Below are 21,647 nucleotides of genomic sequence, written 5' to 3' on the forward strand. Positions count from 1 at the left end.
ACATCCACGACTGTGGCTTCTCCATATCACCAAAAATCCAGTGATACCACAGATAGCTATGAACTGGACGAAACTCTTTCCCATCCCTATCTCCCTACTCCACAACTTACCCATCAAACCAATATAAAAAAAGACCAAACCATCCATATCCTTTAAAGACCTCTCTATAGTAATCAAAAAGCATAAATTCATCACTCGCTCTATCAACTCCACATCCGATGCCAAGATATTTTTAAACAATGTCAAAACTTTTTTGGGAAAACTATGTGACAATTCACACACTAATTAACACACATAAGTGCAAGCCAAAACCTTCACTTCAGCACCCCGGTACTCTAAAGGACTTGCTGATAACAAAGGATCCATCTGCTCCCGAAGACCTCATGATACTGAAGTCCATCTGCACTACACAGATAGCTCACCACATCAGCCAAACAAGGTATTATACCAACATCATCAAAGAAGCCTTCATCAGAAGCAGACACTTTTCAAGGCAATGAAGCACTACATGAATCATCTGCCAGATCCACTAATTCCTCATCCACAGATGACCTACATGCCCAAATGTTAATGCATCCATGTATGAAGGATACTGGTGTAAGGGGATAAATTTGAAGCATGTTCACAGCAGCAATATTTTAAGATCTGTTCCTTATTTCCATCTGTTTGTCAACTGGATATTGGTTTGCACCTTGTGGGGTAATTGTGCCTCATTTGCTGCAAAAAGTTCACATGGGAGCATTATCTGCAGAATAGTTACGTTTACACCATCTTCTCTCAAATGCGCCCAGAAGGATATTGCTGCCCTTACTTTCAAAACTCTTTTATTGATTGTCTGTCTGGAGGGTTAATGCTGCACCTCATTAATAATACCACCAATGAAAATCGGGTCTGGGAACATTTATGTTGTGTATTCAATGCATCACCTAGAGAAACAACCCGCAATTAAATAAACTTCTGTAACGAATGTTATTCCAATGTTCCCTTAATTCTGCAATTTTTTCCTTAAAGATTTTAAAGCCATGGCCTGAAAACCCTTTATGTAGATGTGATTAATACATTAGATGCAAGATATTATTTAAAATTACCTCTTGGACTTTTTGAGTAACATAGAGACAAAATAGCTTTATAGCCATTTTAAATGACAACAACCACGTCCATCACACCATTTAGACGCATGTTTTCACACTACATTATGCCCACAGATGCTCCCATGCACTACTGAAGTGTGCGCCTGAGGCAACTGCTTAATTTGTAATTTTTTGTGTTTTGATCGGAATGAAGAAGTCGCCCTCCCAAACCCCCGATGTCTTTTTTCTGCAGATGCACTGGCACCCCCCGGGCTAAAGATGCCCTTTGTCTTATTTCCCTGACGACATGCGTGTTACTGATAACTATTTGCAGAGATGTAGCTCTTGTTCAAATCTTCTCTCAGAAAAAAAAAAAATCCTGTGGTTAGTCAGTGGGATGAATGTTGGTTGCTTTGTTAAAACAAAGCACGGTATCTCACTCTTTTCTATAATCAGGGAATAAGGGCATGGGAACAGATTTCTCGTGACCAGGGCGTGAAGATATACAGGCGCGACAGCATTGCGTGACCGTACTAATGTGAGGTAAGAATATTTTTTTACAAAACATAACGTAATATAAACTGGCACTATAGACTAGACAGAAGACCTCAACAATGCTTCCAACTGCCTATACCACCGTCTCGCTCCACTCGGCTAGCCAAAAGCCAGCCACTGAGCCTATTTTTTTGGGGCTTCAACAGAGAAAAGGCTTTTCCATCTAACCTGCCATCCACATACACAGTCAAGAGCCTAGAGCGCGCACACTGATCCCAACTGTGGCAACGCAGATCCACCCCTAACTTCAGAACATCTGAAAGGGCTATGAAGCGATGTGCAATGCAGTGCTTAAAATAAAAACAAAATAAAAAAATGATGATGTTCCTCCCTTATTCAAGATACTGTTATTTCAGCACTTTGTTCCACTCAGCTAAAAAAACATTTTATATTCTATCTTCTAATTGTGACATTAAAAAACAGCTTAGAGAGGAGACTTGAATATCATTCCTTATCTACCTCCCCAGACGTTTTACGCTTCTCACTTTTACTTTGATGGGAGCTGCACCTGCCCTTCTACTGCCCACGTTTGAGCATCACCAGCCACTCTCAGGTCACCTAGTACTAGTAGCTCCATCCGCTGCAGTTACTACTTTGAAAAGATCAACATTTTAATGTATCTTTTGTCTGCAAAGCTCTTTCACAGACAAATCCAAACTTTTAGAGGTGTCAAACCTTACATTAAAGCCCCGGCCCATGGTCCGTCGTTTTGAGAAAAAAACGTCGGATAATCACACATAGGCGCTTTGAAGCCATGGCCTGAAGCGCTTCCTCTTCTTTCATGTTGAACGTTCAAAGCAACCTGAGGTTCAGGTGGTCAAAAGGGTATTTCACTTTTCACTTAAATGACAGGTCAAATGTGACTAGTGGTCATTTTAATTAATGCTATCACTCAGGATGACTAATCACTGCTGCGGCTAGGCCCATAGTCCAAGGATAGAAGAGAATGTGAGGAGATGGATACCTCCCCATGAAGGGGATGGTATGTGCCAGTCCACAACTCCAAGATGGCTGCTCGCACACTGTATGAACAACTTCTGGAACTCTCTGTGAAATGTAAGCTGCTAAAGACGTCACAACGTATATCAGCTTCCCACCCATAAAGAAGCAATGCAGGGTTCAGCAGCCACAAATCATATTACAGCATCCACACATGTGAAAAACGTTTTAACACTTCTACATGGAAGAAGATCACCTAGTCGGTCTCTTGAGAAACAACATTCCGCTGAAGCAGGACACAGCTTCTCAGATGTCAAACACATTGCACATAGCCTTTGTAGCTTAGAGTACGTCAAACAAATGGGTTCAGCTTCATTTTCACATTGATTTCAAACAGAGTGATTTTGGTGGTAAACAACTCAGTATGTCCTGCTACAGCTAACATAATCCCCAATAGCACACCATCTACAGCCTTCAAGGGCAAAACTCAACCTCCAACAGCACAACATCACTCCAAATCCAAAATAGTCTGTTTAAACTGCCTACTAATAAATGTTCATTCTTTGTACAAAAATAAATACCACATCTTTGACCTATTGACAAATACAGAACCTATTTATTCTTCATAACTGAATTATGCCTGAGGAAAGACATGGTTCCAGGATTGCATGATGCTGATCCACCAAGTTAGCAACTGTTGCTCATAATCGCATAGGCAAAAGAGGAGGCAGAAAACGTGTAATATTTAAAACGACAAAAACTTTAAAGAAAGCTGAGGATGTTTACTTACAAAGTTGTGAAACCTTCCTCATCAGATGCAACTCTACCTCAAATCTTTCCAGTAATTTTTTCCTTCTTTACAGACCACCTAGATATTGAACATTACCAGATCTCTCTCTAGGCACAGTTTAAATCCTATTAATTGAATATTCAAACCTATGCATCCTTGATGAACTAATAGTGCTTTGTATAAAGCTATATGAATTACATATACTGCAGGGAAAATATAAAAAAACATCTGATATGTATATGACAAATATAGGTTTTTTATTACACTACATATATTTAAGTCATGAGTTGTATAAAACATATATATGCATGAGTGTCTGTATGTGGGTTTATGCTCATTTATATGGCAATGCATACATGTCAGTGTATGTAAATATGACTATAGGTTGAGTCACTGCACCAATAAATATACGATTATTAGGCTTTCTACAAGGATAAAGCAATATATTTAGATATAAAAAGTCACTACATAAACATTCAAACCTGATTAAAAATATGTATGTCTGGGTATGTAGATAAGGTAGTCTAAAGTTCTGTGTGTATTTATACTTGTTTAGGCTTGGGTTTGTAAGGATATGCATGTATATACAAAATACAAAAACGTCTCTATACACGTAGGTACAACATGTGTATGTCTGGCCATATAAATATTGTAACATATATGTCCATGTGGCTATATGTATATATACATATATTATATATATGTGTGTGTGTGTCTTGTATAAAGCTATAACAATGTATAATATGCATATGTGTGTATGCATGTACGCTCATATGTATACATATATTTAGATATATGTGTGTGTCTGTATACATGTGTATATATGTTTTTATTATAAAAACGAAAAAATAAAATACAATATTTTTAAACAAAAACCCTTTCACCTTTGCATTTCCGTCTACTCTGACTCATGTCTTCCCTTTTGATTACAATGAACTTCCAAACATGCTTTCCAAACTCTTCTCTCTTTCTAGCTATTGCATCCAACTAGCAGGTGCAGAGTTCCACCACTCCCAACAACATCTCACATCTTCCCTTTACTAATCCACTTCAATGATTCTATTCCTAGTCACAGTTCTAGTGTATGAGATCTCAAGCGAACAAACTTAACATAACTAGTCCTACAAGGACAAGGGAGCTCATATTACTAATCTAAGACCAATTTACCTCTAACCTTCTGTTGCAGAACTGTGTGCTACCTGCCGCAAAGCACATCAACGCCTCGTCGGGGATAGTAAGTGCTGTATAAATACAACTTAGAATTACAATTTATTCCAAGGTGACATTTTAGAGAAGACCAAAGAAAGACGGATGACAACACAATTTTCGCAAAAAAGTGGGACGAGAATCCAAGTGTAGCTGCCAAGGCAGATCAATGGCCCTGTGTGCCATGTATCTAGGGATGTTGGCTCAGTAGGCTAATGCATCAACTAAAGGAATAACCTCATGCTCCCAGGTTCAAACCCGGCACATGCCTTCAGCTTTCATGATTCCCAGGCTGATGAAATGAGCTGGGTACCAATAAATCCCATTGTTCAGTGTGAAAATCACACAGGGTGACTGCACTTGCGTAATAATAAACAGCTTCCATTTCAGTGCCAAAATGCCCTGTTGGGTAAGAATGTGCTCTACAAATGCACGTTATAACTATGAATAACGTATCCACAGGGGACATATTTAAGTTTAATAAATATGAACAAAGCACATTTAAATAATTAGTAGCTAGCCTTAATGTTTTGCATTGGCCTGATAACTCTGATCTTTAGTCTACAAGTCCACTTTGTTTAGTGCTGTAAGTACACTACACTAGCGCGTGCACTTCTGCCTGTGTGTCAAATGATCACCTAGTGGGCTTTTTATGTGCACCGCTAAATATAACATCACATTGCGGAATCCATTTTGCGATGGCGTCCTTGAAGGCCAGCATAAACAGAGAGTCTACTCATGGATTTAATAACAATTGACAGATATATAACCCTTATGATGTTGGTTTACTGTGGATAGTTATTGCACATCACTCATAAGCGAGCCGCCACTGCTAGCTTGCGGCAAATCGAAATGCAAAGTGGACCAGGCTAGAGCGCAGTGTTTGGGTCTCAGGAGAGGATCCAAAAGGAGCTCTTGAGTGTTCTTACTCCTTACAAAGCGCCCTTCGCTGAGACTAGAATGATTCACGCTCCCCGGGTGACACTAGCAAAACTATTTCATTTTCCAATGTGACCAGAACATTAGAGAAAATGTGAATTTTATGGGCTGCCCTGGAATATTTCAAGGAAACTTAGCTCTGTCACAGAGCGGCGTCCCCTGCTCCAGCACCATACATCTGGCAGGAGTGTTGTTTATGGGTCATATTGCAATGCAAATGGGTAATAAAAAATACAGATTTTGTTTGTGTGGGATTTATGGGTCATATTTACAAAGGATCAGGCGAGTTGTTAGCAGAGAGGAAGTAATAAAGGTGACAACATTGAGTACCTCTTTGGTATCCGGCGTTTAAATACCTACCGCAGGAATATCTCTGCCCTATATAATGCCAAATAGAGTCTTCGCTAAAAATTAAATTGGTTATTTACCTGTAGGGGTTGTTTTGCAGCTTGAAGCATTTTCTTGATTCACAGGTTACTAGGCGTTGGTAGCTACGCCAAATAAAAAAATCCAATGTGCAGTACGCACAAGTCCCTCGCCTTTCAGGGAGAAGAGTCAATTCTACTCTAAATGCACCATCTCAATTGTTCCACATGAGGATTCTGTCATTACCGTACACGGAAATTGACAGACTCTTTGGAAAAGACAAGCACTTAAGGACTCTCCTCTAAGTGTTGCCGCATTGAACCGAGTGGGTTGAATAGAGCCCAAGAAAAACATTTTACATGAAAAAAGCTTCCTAACCTTCTAAAGTATTCAGAGGAAAGCAAATTAGGAAGCTGCTCGGTAACCCAGGGGAAAGAGATGTCTCTTTTAATACCACAATATGACAAATTAGCCTAAGAAGCACATTAATGTCAGAAATCGAAGGTAATCTGACTTCTTTTCAGTGACAATATTAAATGGCTTTTAGACACCTTTCACGCCATTATTCTGATATTAGACTTAATACACCCATTGAGCACGCAGAGAAAGAAAAATACACACAAAGAACCAGTTAAGCTCCCTGTGCATCGGTTCGATGGTCTTAAAGAAATATTTTATTAAACGTTCATGGGGTCCTTGATGCATTGGTCATCCAAGTGCATATTGTGCACATCTTGCACCACGGACCTTCTTCAGTTTGGAAGGTCTGATTGATTTCGCACATTGCCAATCATTGCTCAAAACAATCTCTGTGAGCATACACTTGTTTTCTTTAGTATGGCTGAGTGAAGTCAGCTTTGGTTCTGGTCATCTGGGGCCTGTGACCTGGAAGAGCATAAGGAGTGGATGTGCATTTGTGCCCCCTTTTGCACCCCTGTGACAGTTTAGTATTTTAAAGGTGGCTACAAACGTCCACTTGGCCTCGTCTGTATTACCGACAATGTGATCTCACAAGGGCATTCTCTTATTTGTATGCAAGCATGCAGATCATCTCACCTAATGCAAAGAACAGCCTTGCCAAACTGAACACCTGCCCGTCACATCATTTTAAGGGCATTTCTCACTGAAAAGGATTCCATGTGGCTACCATATAGACCTCGCTGAAAGGAACATGGTTTACAAACCCACAGATCTTCTCTCACTCAGTTGAAATGAGAATATAGCCTTAATAACAGATCCACGGAAGGATCTATCTGTAAGGCCTGGCTCAAATAATTTGTTGATTAATTGTTATGTTATGGGATGGGCGGAGGAGCGTTGAGAGCAACATTCACTATCAACTACCCTGTTGGCACCAAAAGAATCACAAGAACCTGATGAGAGCAGGTTTAATCCATCAGATGCTGGAGATGGATTAGGAGATGGTGCAAAAGGTAAGTATTGAGAGATTTCCCAAAAGGTAAGCGGCCCTTGATCTGCATTCATAAATATAAACGAGCTATGAGATGATAACAATGTCTTCCTTTGGGACCATACAGTAGCTTGGAGTAGGGTGCCTGTTCCTTTGATGTGACATACCAGGCACATAGCATGTGCAGTCTACTTTTCTAAAAGAGGGCGCAGAGAATACCAAGACACAGATAAAGTGATTTACTATGAAATTTCCTACATCTCAAATGTACCGCTGTAAATGGACATGTTTACTCCCTTGGCTTTATACCTATGTTTGGAGTGAATTTCTAATTTTTATGGCCTTCAGAAAAATCCCTTGATTGCTTAAGGAAATTTGCAACAGCCACAGAGGCGGAGAAGTACTCACAACTGTAAATGTTTACACTTATGAAAATGTAGCTGTTGCACATGTCTACACAAGCTACTGTAACACTAAAGAGTATTTGCACTTTGAAACTTTTTTGCCCTTTCGCTGGGAAAACATTTTTGCCAGTTGAGCAACTCAACGTACAGCCCCACATGTTTAGGGGCATTTTACAACACTCGATCCCCAAATAAGCTGGGAATTCTGTCTTAAAAGAATTAATCTTCAATCATATTCAGTATTGGGAACTAGCCTCATAAAGAGGTTTGCGAGAGTTCACCGAGTTTTACAGGTGGCCCCACCTTGGAAATGCTCACAGCTTCATACCCTAAGAGCAGAAGTTCTCACGCAGAAATGTAACTCCTATGGGAAAAGTTATGTTAGCAAATCCCATTTGCAAGAGTAAAATATTGTTACTCATTTTGTGAAATAGGTATTGGATTATGATATTGTAAGTGCATTTTTTGCGCACCTGTCCTTTAAGTAGTTATGCAAATAGCTTTGTAAATCAGGGCCTGCATGTTTAAAGTGTGGGGGGCTATGGGGAGTATCATTGCCTGGAAATTTATATTGAATTAGTTTAGGGACATATTTAAGAAAAGTGGTGCTGCACAGGGTGCAGCGCCACTTTTCTTGCGCCCTTTACAGCCCCCTACCACCACCATGTGTGCGCCGTATTTTAAATACGGCAGACCATGGCGCAGGGTAGGGTGCAATAGCGTAATTTTTTATGACGCTATTAATGTATTCTGCAGGAGTAGCACCAACATTTTGGCGCTACTCCTGCAGAGTACATAGGGGCCCAATGTAAACAATGGTGTGCCCCCTTTTAACGCCTGCTATGAGCAGGCGTTAAAAGTGCCAAAAAAACTATGCAAGGAAATCTCTCAAATTTCCTTGCACCATTTCCCCCCCCCCAATGAGGGAACACCCTTTTAGCATACATTATTCCTGGCACAGGCATCATGTAGCGCAAAGGATTACAAAGTGACGCAATGCAAGCATTGCACCACTGTAATTATGGCGCTGGGATTTTGGCTTCATTGGACCACATTAGCGTAAAAGAAAAATTATGCTAATGTGGCGCAAGGAGGCACTAGGGGCTCTTAAATATGCCCCTTAATTCTTAAAGAAAGTCCTGAATCTGCATCTGCGGGCATAAACCATACATGGATAAAGATTTACTACTTCCTGGAACTCCCAAAACACCATTGGAGTACCACTGGAAACTACAGGTTTCTAGGTCTAATTCTGGAAAACTTTTGTGAACCAGCATTCCATACGTGCAGAAGCACTTCCGCAAAATTGTTTAAAGTGTAATATTGCACAATGGGAAATGTGATAACATTTGTCAAATAGCATTTTTTTTAAACTCTCCTTTTCCCTGTAAAAGCTGTTTCCCCTGGAAACCTAACAGTTTTGGGGGTGTTCACTTCCCCTTCTCACTAGGGAAGGGATTGCCTTGGAAGAAAAAAACATCTCCAACCATTTCCGGGGCAAGAATAGTTTGGAAAAAAGTAGGTATGCTTTTAAGAGTTTGTGGCTGTACTAAACTTCCCAGAGTATCCCGACCCTGGGGCTCCCACTTCCTGTCTATGGAGTGGGATTTACCCACATCCGATATCACACAATTGTGATATATTATGCCATAAATAAATGGTTTGCCAAACCGTGTGTGAATAACTTACACTCGTAAATCAAGCCTTTTCCACGCCAAGCACACGGGTTGTTTACAACTATGGTGAGCTAAGCTAAAGGTAGGTTGAGTGTGATTATTTTTCAATCGAGCTTCATGAAATGCATTCTGCAGTGCGTTCTTTATTTTATCAAAACACGAAATCTCCAAATGTCATAGCATGTGACTGTCTTATGTAATTATTTTTTGACAAATGAAATGCATTTTAGGTAGTAAAATATTGTAATTGCATTTATATAGTGCTTACCACCCCTGTGTCGAAGCACTTTTCAGAGAGTAGCACACTACGAAACCTAAAAGGATTATTGATAGATTAGTGCAGGGAAATATGACTTAACTTGAGCGATGGACATGTGATTCTATTAGTTGTGTTAAATAGAATAATGGAGAGATAGAAGATGTAAGAATCTAGAAAGCGCTAATTGTAGATCATAGCAGTAAAATGAGGTTTGCGGTGAGTAAAAGGAAAGATGAGGGAGGGAAGAGTCTGTAGATAGGGATTAAGATGATCATAATAGTGAACTGAGGTTTGGGATGAGTCAAAGGAGAGCTACATGAGAGAGGCTCTAATAGGGTTGTTTGAGAGATCATAGTAGACATCTGAGGTTTGGGGTGATCTAGGAAAGGTAGAAGAGGGAACAGTCTAGGAAGGGTTATTTTGGAGCTCATAGTAGCAATGCAAGATCTTCCCCTCTAATTATTTGGAGGAAAGATCATTCACTCCAATTGAAACACGTTTTTTCAATGCTCCAGAATGAGCAATGGTCATAAACATCTGTTTGTCTTTGTTGAGTGTCTGGCTAACATTGTGCGAGAACATTCTACCTAAATAGGCATATACATTTACACATTACCAATTGTTCTTGTCCAGCAAGCAGTTATGTTAGTTTATCCAGTCCTATGTTAAACATTAATATTATGCTTTTTTTCGTGCATTTATCTTGATAAAATGTTTAACGGTGAAATAAACCAATGTATGTAAATTTTGTTGCTGGCCGATATGTGCGAGATTGAATAAAATCAATTTGTTAGCATACGAAAGAGCATAGCAGTAGATAGTCCCTAATTGTGGGGGAAATTATTGCCATTATTCGAAAAAAGCTTTGGTCTAGTATTGACTCTCTTATAAAAGTAAAACAACGAATGGGCTATAATTTAATTTTACATGCTTGTGAGGTGTTTTGACTTGAAAGAGACACACTATAACTAACTTGTCAATGTCCTCCATGGGAAAGTAAAAAAAATCGAAAGTTAACAATTTCAGGAATCATTCAGCATGGCAGCACACAGTGAGAAAACAAGCCTTGTTCATAATTGGATATGTAATGCAGCCCTCTTTAGTGACACTCTGAAGGGGTGATGTTATTCTTAAACCTTGCATGTGAACATATTTTATTCAACCCTTGCGCTGGCCTTGTTTTATTTTGTGCAAGCAAGAGTAGTGTGAATGTGTAACCTGGAATGCATAGGAATGCTCTTAACATATTTGTAGTAGTGACTGAGTACTCACAAACATTTCCACAGGGGTCAAAACATATGGTCTGCGGTGTGACTGAGGGCCACATGGTGTTGGACCCGGGGAGATTGGGTCTATGGTGGGTGTAGGGGAAGTGAAGCATGTACATCTAGTGGCTGAATTGCACAATGTGAAACCACAAAACCTGGGATCTATCCCAGCTTCCCCACATGACTACATAGTGTGATCCTAAACAATTGTTTTTTTCATTTTGCCTCCTTCTCTTTATTATCTAATAAAAGATGACATCAAAATATAGAACTTCGGGATCGTGTGCTCTACAGAACCACTTCTTATGTTCGATTTGATAAACAACAATGTTATCAATGTATAAAGGTAGACCAGGCCACCCGAAGGGTGCTCATACCAGCTGACTTAGTTCACTACTGGCATTGTTGTCAGTGTGCGGGGAGCCATGAAGGTTTATAAATTTCTGTTTGAAACATATCACTTAAAAAACACTTAAAAATGCTTCTCAATGCATGGATATAATCTGATGTACTGAGGTAAAATGCTTATGCATGATAATGAAATAAACGTTTCGAATTTTGAAGAGGCTAGCATATTTTTACATTTGTTGCAAGATGTCTTCTAAAATGTTGATCCTAAAGTTGAGTGGTGCAAGACACCTTTTCTTCTTTCTATTTACTGCAGTTAAATAAAAATAAATTGTTTATATAGCATCCTTTCCGATGTTAGTGCTGAGCCAAGAAAACACCTTTATATCAGGTGACTGCATGTAAAGGTCAGCAGTGCCACAAGTGGCTCAAGGGCTATACTTTGAGTATCACAATGCTAGTAGATCCACAGAAACAACTGAAACAAGGACTGACAAACTCAAGAACCCTGACCTTAGGTAGACTGCCATTTTTATACTTATTATTTTGTGAAAAACACATGCAATAAGCAAATGGAATTTGCAAAATGGTATAAAAATTAAACTGTGTCCCATTAGCCTAGGCATTCAAGCCCTACAGCTAAAGTGAATTCATTTTCATGCGGCTGTGAACAGGTGATAAGGAAAAGTCCCATTGCTTACAGTGCGGGACAGCCAATGGATGATGTAAGCTGACCCACTACTCCATGCTATATAATCCGGTAGATCAAAGCAAAATATGAATTACATTTGAACAGTCCAAAGGATGGAGAGGTCTGACCCAATGCCCCTGTGTGTAAGCACATATGTTTGATTTTTAGTATAATTGGTTTTAAAATTATGAGGCTAGAAATACAGTTAAAGCAGTCTCTGGGCCAGACCTAAAAAAGGAGAAATACGCCTTTTCACGATTTTCACAAATGAGATTCGCTTGTGGGCATGGTTTGGCTATTGACACTGCATCCCTCAGTCACAAAGGAATGTACTAGCTTTGTAAATACTCACAAGCTTAATACGGTTGCACCAGAACAACCTGTTACAAGTCAATGAGCGTAACATGTTGGCATCCATCTTGATTAATGTGTACTCTGCAACTTTGCACAGCTTAGGTGCAGATCGTAGACAGGTTCAGATAGATACCTGAGTTTCAGAATTACAGCTTTTTAACTAAATATGGTCCATTTATGCTCATGATATGTAAATGTATCTAGTTTGGCTATCCTGTAAGTCTGGCATGGATATGACCCGTGTGGATTTACATTTGACCCCTCCCACCCGACCAGTTTGAAGGCATTCCCTACGAGTATTAATCATGTGCAACCAAAGTGGTAGGCTTGTCTTCTTCAGCAGGCTTTTGTCTCATCAGCATTTGGCTCTAGAAGACCACAAAATGTTCTTTTGGCCCACTGACGAACTTGAATGAGCTGGGCCTGTGTCTCAACTTTCATCAGTGGACTGATTAGACAGGAAACTTCATCACAGTGCTCAGGTCCCACCTGTGGATATGGGGCCTGCAAACTATTCACTGCCCTCTTGGATCTACACGTTGCTGAAAATATGGGATGCCACCATGAATTTCTAAGTATCTTCTACAACCATCAAAAGAACTTCACAATGGTTACCTGGTCAGTATGTATTTAAACTGATGTTCAATTTTACATATTTTAAGAAAGCTTGAGTAATTGTGAACATGGAGTACCTTCCCAATGCCGGGGTTGTCCTTCGTTTTCGATACAGCTCTTAGAAGGCATGGCGGTGCTGGGGGAGGGCACACTTGGAGGATGCCACTGAAATTGGTGGCAAAGCCAGAGAATTCGTGAGAGCATGGCAGAGGAGGGTGATATTTCTTCCGCTTCGAGGACAAGTTGAGCTTCTGCGCTGCCCTGTAACAAAACAGCAGCAAGAAAGAACAAATGTTACATGGAGCCTAAAGCCATTTAAGCCTTTAAGCCAGCAAAGCAGATGAGCAATGTGACTGTCACTTAGTTTTCAAATAGGAGCATTTTTACTCTGAACAGATTTCCAAAGGAGGCACCATCAGGAGACGAATCGAGGCAAGAATAGGCAGAAACAGATCTGGCAAGACATTCACTTACTTCCCCCCCAACAGAGCTTCAATTATAGTCTGTCTTCCCTCCAACAGCTTGACAGCTGAGTCAAAGACGGCTGAAACCTCACTGATACCATAAAATGCTGATATCATCCCCTTGTAACTAAAGGGACCAGATGGGCTCGGCTGGCGATAACATTTTATGAAAGTGATGTGCAGCACTCTAACAAGTTATCCAGTGCTCATAAATAACATTGCAAAACACCATAAAGCTGCAGTGAAACTCTCCCTTATTAGCTGTGCCTACACCTCTGGTGATCTGAAAGCACCGGAAGAACAACTGGGCTCGTGCCAGACCGTTCCGTAGAAAGGCGATAGCTAATCAGGGAGCTGCCACGAGCTCCCACCTCTGCGCCTTTTAATATAACACTGAAAAATGCATAAGAGGGAAAGTATCAATTCATGTTTAAAAGCTTGTCAGAGCATATATTTAAATGTAAAAGAGGCACATGGGCGAGCAGAGCGCGCTTTGCAGGGGTATGCATTTTTGTGTGTTTTTTATACCTGAAAAAGACGTCTTTTTCGCAGTTTTATTATATATTTCTTATGTATCTTGAGGATGTTTTCTCCGAAAGGGTATACCTCGCACAAAAAAGACAAACGAGATACTATCAGGAGACTGGTTTTAGGGGGGGGGGGGGGACCTTACTGGAGGGGGGGGGGGGGGCTGAGGAGTGGGTAATGTCTCTTGGCAAGATATTTTCTAATCCAGCCAGAATCCAGCGGGCAAAAATCATGTGACATTTAACATTATGATAACTGCAAAAAATTGTGCTTTTCATATAATTAAAAATTCGGGAATCAAGCAGGATTATTCCGCACAAACAAAAGAATTACATAAACCTGATTTCAATGCCATAGCATAAACTGCTAAAGTAGACATGGGACCCCATTCAATAAATTAACCTTTGAAAATCCGTAGATTTACTCACATTTGCTTATGTTAACATTTTGAGTAAATTAATGACTTTTAGGAATTAGTAATTGATTAAGGATATGCCACACATTTCCAGGAGAACTCACACATATGAATGAAAAGGACAAGTGTACACTTCTGCATGTGTCCCTGAAGTGCATTTGCTCCTGGAAAACGTCCCCCTTTGACAAAAACCCTTCCCCTTACCTCTATCAATACTGGGGGGTAGTCTTGTTCCATTCTCGTCTCAAAAACAGACAGATTTACTAACACCCTTGTCAGGAGTTGGTTTTCTTGATGGAAAATACAAGCAAAACGCTGAAGCATATTCACCAACGTATGAGCTAGTGTGTAGCTGTTCACCAACCTACGCTGGTAGACCCACCTTAGAACACTCACAATCCACCCTTGAGGGCAGATTTGCTGACAAGGAAATTCCACCATAATGGCAGAATTTGTGAGTGAGAAACATCCATTTACAAGGGAGGGATCTCTCAACAGCGCTTTGCCCTCGTAAATACCTGCATTTGCTTCCCTCTGTTTGGAGCATGCCCACACAGCCTACCACGCCATTCTCTCTCATGTTCTGCAGGACAACCATGCCTAATTTTCAGACTTGTCTGCCAAGGAAATACTACGGACAAGTCTAGACAAGAAGTAGGAGAATTTAATGAATCCATGTCGAACCTAGACAAAAAAATACTACTTCTGCTCTGCCAGTACATTTCTCAATGGAGCCACACTCTTAAGTAGAACGCCGGTGTCAACAGAGAGGTAGGCTCTGACAAATGGATCAGTCTTGCCTTGCCTTCCTTTCGGAGAACCTGTGTCAAATTCATTACAAAGGCAGTGGAGGGGAAGCAATGCTTCTTTGCACATGGCATTAAAAACTGCAATAGAGTTGACACCTGTATTTTAGTTTAAAAAAGCACTTTTCAAAGCCCATGCAGCAGTCACGTGGTCGGCCACCTTCAAACACTTACAAAGTCACGCCTTTGCAGCTGGGAAGAAATCACGTGAGTAGAGCCTCGAGAATTACCTGTATAAAAGGAGAGGGGCAAATATGCACGTTTTCCTGTGACCTTCATTGTTCTAGAGACATGGAAAACGCTGTTGAGTGCGATGGGCTATTGCCAGGGCACGTAGGTAAAAAAATAAGATTGTGTTGAGCCATTAAAGATCAGTAGTAAGGCTCTACCTGGGATGCAAGGAATAGGGGGGGGGGTGGTATTTAAAGCCTGGCAATCAGACTGCCCAGCTCTTAGTGTGGCAGATGACTCACCTCTGCTCACACTGGTGAACAACGGTCTGCAACCCTCAAAGATTCCTTGCAGTGCACCAGACCCTTTCTCTCTAAGGCAGCTCCTTCTTGCACAGCATTAGCGTCACAGTAATTTCATCATGTGTGTCCAACAAGGTGGGATTGCTATTCCCTACGAGGCCACATTAGAAGAGACTCTAATATGCTAGTCGTTTTCACCCACCACATCAAGGACATTTAGGTGAAATCTAGTCAAGTTGCACAAGAGGCTCTGTTTTGAACGAGGCACTGCTGAAAATGAGGGTGACTGGTCCACTACTGTGCTCTATGAGTGCACCAATGCTGAAATGGTTTTGCTGTTCTTTTGGTCGTTTATAAGACCAGGGACGGCTTCTATGATACGGCAGATGAGCGTCGCCCCTCCCCCGCCACCAGCAGCAGCAACTGCAAACCTTTAAAAATCAATCATAATGAACAATGTTTATTATCGTTTTATTTTTAAAGGGGCAGGGACATGGGGTGCAAAGCACTCCCCTCAGTGCATATGTATGTTTGGCTGGTTGTCTCGGGCCAGGCAAACACTCATGGGTAAAGGGCTTTCTCCAACCTGGCCCTGTGTTGCTGGATTGAAGAGACAAGGCACGGGATCCTAGGTTGCCTCGGAGCACCCAGCCAGGGAGCTCCAGCCAATCCTAACGCTGCTCTGAGCAGCATCAGGATTGGCCACAGGGCAGGCTGTGAGACTGTGCCTGAAGTGCAGCGGAGAGCGGCGGTGCAGTCAAGGTATGTTTTTCTAAAGGTTTTTTTTTTTTTTTTGGGTTTTGTCTCCTCCCCCCCGGCCACTTTGCCCCATTGCCAGCCACAACTGTGTCAGACCATCAAGGAGATAACTATTGACCTGCGAAAACCCAAAGATTGTTTAATGTGGATTCCATTTTTCATGTCTCTGCACAACTTGTTTCACGGTTAAAAAAAGAAATGGGACGTTAGCTCCTCGACCCATAAGCAAGGGGATCTCGGTCTCTGACACGCATCAGGATTTTTGTGTGTGGCCTAATTAAGGAATAGTTTTTCACCTTGCAGAATTGCGGAGACTTTGCTTTTTCACATTAAGCCAACTTTAGATTGGTATATTTCAGGGCTGACACCTGTACTATGGTTCATCGTAGCATGTGGCCAAGGTTCATCATAGCTAGTGGCTGAGGGACTTCATGAGCTGTGTGACTTGAATATAAAATATTAAAAGCAGGCCCCTGCTTGTGGCAGCAATGCCGGCTCCCACAGGATGTTGAGAGCCAGCTAGGACCTCGGGGACCTTGAGGCTCCCCTGCCACGGTCCTTTCATTCTCTCTCTCTTTCATACCATAATGGGATGGAAGAGAGAGAGAGAGAGTCATTGCAATGGCCTCTCTAAGTAATGACTTCTAAAAAGCAAAGACATAAGAACAAGTTGCTTGTGGCATAATGGTTAAAATGATAGGCTCTCACACTGAAAGTGGAGGGTTCTAGTCCAGATGTGCCTTCAGCCATTTTTCCTAATTTAATTTATTTTCTACTTCAAAAGTTTTAAGTTCATAATAAAAGGTGATCTCACTCTTTTTAATTGACAAATATTTTTTTCTTTTCAATTTGTTGAGAAATATCTAATTCTAAGTATATTTTTCAACAAAGCCAATAAAACTCTCTCTCTTTCCCTCTCACTCTCTCTCTTTCAGTCTCTTTCTCCCACTCACAGACCCACTCAGACCCTCATGCACCCACTCACAGATCCACTCAGACACTCACACACTCACTCACAGACCCACTGAAACTCTCACACAATCACTCACAGACCCACACAGACACTCATACACCCACTCACAGACCCACTAAGACACTCACATACCCACTCTCACACCCAGACAAACACTCTCACATCCAGATACATCCTGTCACACCTGATCTCACACCAAGAGAGACAGGCCGCAGCCAACTCCCAAGACACACATCCAAGGGGCCGTGTGCAGCGTGCAGTTGGATGGTTAGGGGGGTTGGCTGTGCGCAGCAGTGGTTGGATTAACATATAGTAATGAAAATTACTTTATGTTGAAAAAAACCCATAGAAATTCACGGAAAAAAACAATGGTTAAAGAGTTGATATATTTAGAAAATAGAAAAAAAAAACGTAGAAATACACTTAAAAAAAATTAAAGGTTACAGGGACGTTATAGTTAGGCTCACATTTTATTGTACCAAACCACAGAAATTCACCAGTTACAGTTAGAGTTATCTCAAGTAACTATAACTTGTGTCCTAAGGTAACTATAACGCGCGCCCTCACCATGCACTGCTACTTACCCCACAAATTGCAGCACTTATGACATCTTTGATAACCTCATTGATAATGTCACTGTAACATCTGCAGTAAACCTATTAATAACTGTGCATGATGGAGGTGCGAGTTATGGTTATAGTTATCTTAGCACACAAGTTATAGTTACTTGAGATAACTCTAACTATAGCTGGTAAATTTCTAATGGCTTGGTACCTTCATACGTTCAAAATGTGAGCCTAACTATAACATCCCTGTAAACTTTGTTTTCTTAAGTGAAAAAAACAAAGATTATGGGACGTTATAGTCAGGTTCTGAATTTACTCGCACAAAATAAGCAAAATTCTGCAGTTATACTTAAGAGTTATTTCAAGTAACTATAACTCGCGGCCTAAGGTAACTTTAACTTGTGTCCCTGCCATGCACAGTTTTTTCTTCAATAATTTGACTTCTAATGTTTCAATGATATTTTTATTGATGCTATAAAAGTTGTCATGGGTGCTGTAATACCTGGGGTAATTAGCAGTGCATGGCGAGGACACGTGTTATAGTTACCTTAGGCCACGAGTTATAGTTATTTCAAATAACTAACTATAACTGCTGAATTTCTCTGGTTTTCTGTGAGTAAATTCAGAATCTAACTAAAGCATCCCTGTAACCTTTGTTTTTAAGTGAATTTTTAAGGTTTTTTCAATTCCATTTCCTAACTATAATGTTCCTGTAACCTTTGTTTTTTTTTTGTGAATTTCTATGTTTTTTTAAACGTAAAGTAATTTTTATTATTATACGTTTAGCCAATCACCAAAACCCATGCAAGGCGGTGGGTGCTGCAGGGGCTGGCCTGCAGCCAAGCCCTGCGGCCAACCCCTGGAACGACCCAACCCCATGCCTTGCCTCCCCACCATCCTCGGGGACTGCGGAGGGAGCCTGAAGGCCCATGTGGTCCAAGGCCTCTCCACGCCTACTGCAGGAGCCGGCATTGCCTTTGCAGACACGGAGCTGCTAAACATACAGCTTCCTCTATGCGAAAGCAATCATTTCCTCTGTTTCCATGCCCGCATGTCTGTGGGCAGGGAAACAGAGGAAACCTCTGCTCCGAGCAAGCGAGAGCTGTTTGACAGCTCTCGCTTGCTGGGAGCTGAGTGTTTGCTCTGACTTGGCGGGAGCTGTCAAAGCTGCCGCCAAGTCAGAGCAAACAGCTATGTCCTCGGGGTGGGCCACCTGGGACATAGCAGGAGCTGGCTCTGGGGGTTGGCGGTCCCCAGGGCCATGCACAGCTCCAAAAGGGAGGCCACACAGCCCCCTCCAATATTTCAATTTGCCCCAGGAAGGTGGTGGCCCCAGGGGCTGTGGGGAGTGGGGGCATGTGCCCCCCTAAATTGTCAGAAATTGCCCCATGGAGGTGACAGTCCCATGGCTGTGGGGGGCTTGGGGGTACGTGCCCCCCTCTTACAATAGAATGTTAGCCCAGAAGGGGTGATGGTCCCCTGGGCCTGAGGAGTCCACATGACCCCCCTACAATATTTTAAACATTTGGCCACGCTTATAATCAAAACAGCCCCAGGGAAGTGGCAGTCCCCAGGGCACAGGGGTCCGCAGGAACCCCTCATTTTAATTAAGTAATTTTGCCCCTATTATAATTAAGTCATTTTGCCCCAGGGAGGTGGTGATCCCTGGCCACTGGGGACGCGTAGCATCCCCCTGCTGACTATTGAATTAAATCCCTGGGGAGATGGTGGTCCGTGAGGCATAAATAAGCCCAGGAGGGGGGCACAGTGCGCCCCCTTTCCTTTAGTTTTTTACATTCCCCCAAGACCTGGCCTTCCTGGGGACTTTATTAAAACAAGCACGGGAGGCGGCGCTGGTTGTTTTTTTTGCCACAAATTTGCCACATTGTCAATTTTTTTTAAGTGCTTTTTTGCCATGGCAGGGTCCTTCTGGGACCCCAGGACCAGAGCTAAGATGTCGGGGTGTCCATACCCTGGCTCCTCTTCTTCGCTATCCAGTGGTTTGTATTGACAATTGAAGGTCCCTCCCCCTCCCACAATTTTCTGGACACCAACCGGGGCAGAAGCCATATGTGAGTTAAGTGATTCTAAAATTGGTGAATCTCTAATTGCCTGCCCCAGGCTTGAGATATAGACTTTAAATATAAAAAGGTAACTTGAACGAATGTCAGGGAAATGCACAAAACGTCAGGGGTAGTGACTGGTATTTCCTCCACCTTACAGGTGAGCGCTGTGCTGGCGCATGTTATAGTTACCTTAGGGCTTGAGTTATAGTTACTTGAGCTATAACTATAACTTCTGAATTTCAATGGTTTTGTGCGAGGTAGTTCAGAACCTAATTATAACAGCCCTGTAACCTTTGGCTTTTTTCAGTGAATATATATATATATATATATATATATATACACACACACACATATACATATATATATATTTATTCTAACAACATATAAGTGAAGTAAAGTATGGTAAACCTATGGTCATGTATATTAACATCCCTTCATGATATGCTTGTAATCCACATATTGTCAAGGACGTTTTGGCAGTCTGATATTTAAATCCCGATATCCCGGTGCTAGAGTCGCCTCATTTTTTACTATTGACAAACCGCTGATTTTGTGTGCTTTTCCAATAAATCTGCGCTCATATTTTTGACAAATGGCTCATTCTAGCACGGCCACTTTAAGTGACTCTGGCCTTTATGTTGATTAGTGTGAAAGTTCCTTGTTACCATGCAAAGGGCGGCCATTGGTACGCAAACAACCCTCCCCAACCTCCGCTAAACACAATCAAGAAAAACATGAGACTCCCATGAAATAATTACGACTTCAAACACAGGAGCCTCCTGGCAGATTCCCCCTGGGAGCAGAGTGCGCGAGAGCGTGAATGGGATATAAGAGATGAATTTACACATCTACTGAGCATTCTGGTCCACATAGCGGGTGTTACTGGTAATGTAGCTACCTCATCTCAGAAAATAATTTCTCACCACAATGGCGCCTTCAGCAGGCAGACAGGCCGGAAGACAGAAAAGAAAGCCAAGAGGCGCCAGAATTTCACAAACTTACAATGAGAATTGGCCTTTGATATTTGGCCCATCTCATACACATATATTAAATTAGGACTGAAACGCTGCCTTAGATAAAAAGGTTTACTTGCATAGGCCGTATTGATCTTTCGTTGCAAGTAATATTATATGAGAGTGCAGCAGTTCAGGGAAATTGCTTAGAGTTCCTGTTAGGTCCAAATTATGTTCTCTTTCAGAAAAATGAGTACAAAGGGCACAACTTTTTTTAGTTATCAGCGCCTGGAAGCTATAATATGAGAAATTGTAATCAGAAACGTGCAGTTTTCAAATAATAATTGTTGTCTGTGGTTGGTGTCAAGACAGCAGATGATTTATCCAGAGAGAGAGAGCGTGCGAGAGATAATTTCTTCTATTTAGTAATACCACAGAAGTTAAAGTGTTTTAATATAAATCTTGTCAGCTTTCCACAATTCCATCCAAATCTCATGCAGAGAAACAGTGCATTGAAGGAAGGAGGCAGAAAAACAGACAGGGAAAGGTGGAAATTATTAGTGGGACTTCCATCACTGGAAAATTAAGGGGCATATTTATACTTTTTCATGCAAAACTGCGCTAACACAGTTTTGTGTGAAAAAGTATACCGCCAGCTTGCGCCATTCCGAGATGCTGGCTGGGCGTCATATTTATGGAATGATGGTAGCTGGTGATAAGGCCTGACCAGCGTCATAAAAAAGGACACTAGCC

General features: G+C 41.4%; 1 protein-coding gene across 3 annotated transcripts in view; it reads right to left on the reverse strand.

Moving 5' to 3' along the window:
* KIF26A (kinesin family member 26A) overlaps positions 1-21,647 on the reverse strand; it is a 212,394-nt gene that overhangs the window by 35,612 nt on the left and 155,135 nt on the right. For all 3 annotated transcript variants that reach the window (XM_069207259.1, XM_069207257.1, XM_069207258.1), the window contains exon 5: positions 12,969-13,152. In XM_069207259.1, the coding sequence (XP_069063360.1) occupies positions 12,969-13,152 (184 nt within the window). The remainder of the gene's footprint in view (positions 1-12,968; positions 13,153-21,647) is intronic.

The sequence above is a fragment of the Pleurodeles waltl genome, chromosome 9, assembly GCF_031143425.1.
Source record: "Pleurodeles waltl isolate 20211129_DDA chromosome 9, aPleWal1.hap1.20221129, whole genome shotgun sequence".
Lineage (NCBI taxonomy): Eukaryota > Metazoa > Chordata > Amphibia > Caudata > Salamandridae > Pleurodeles > Pleurodeles waltl.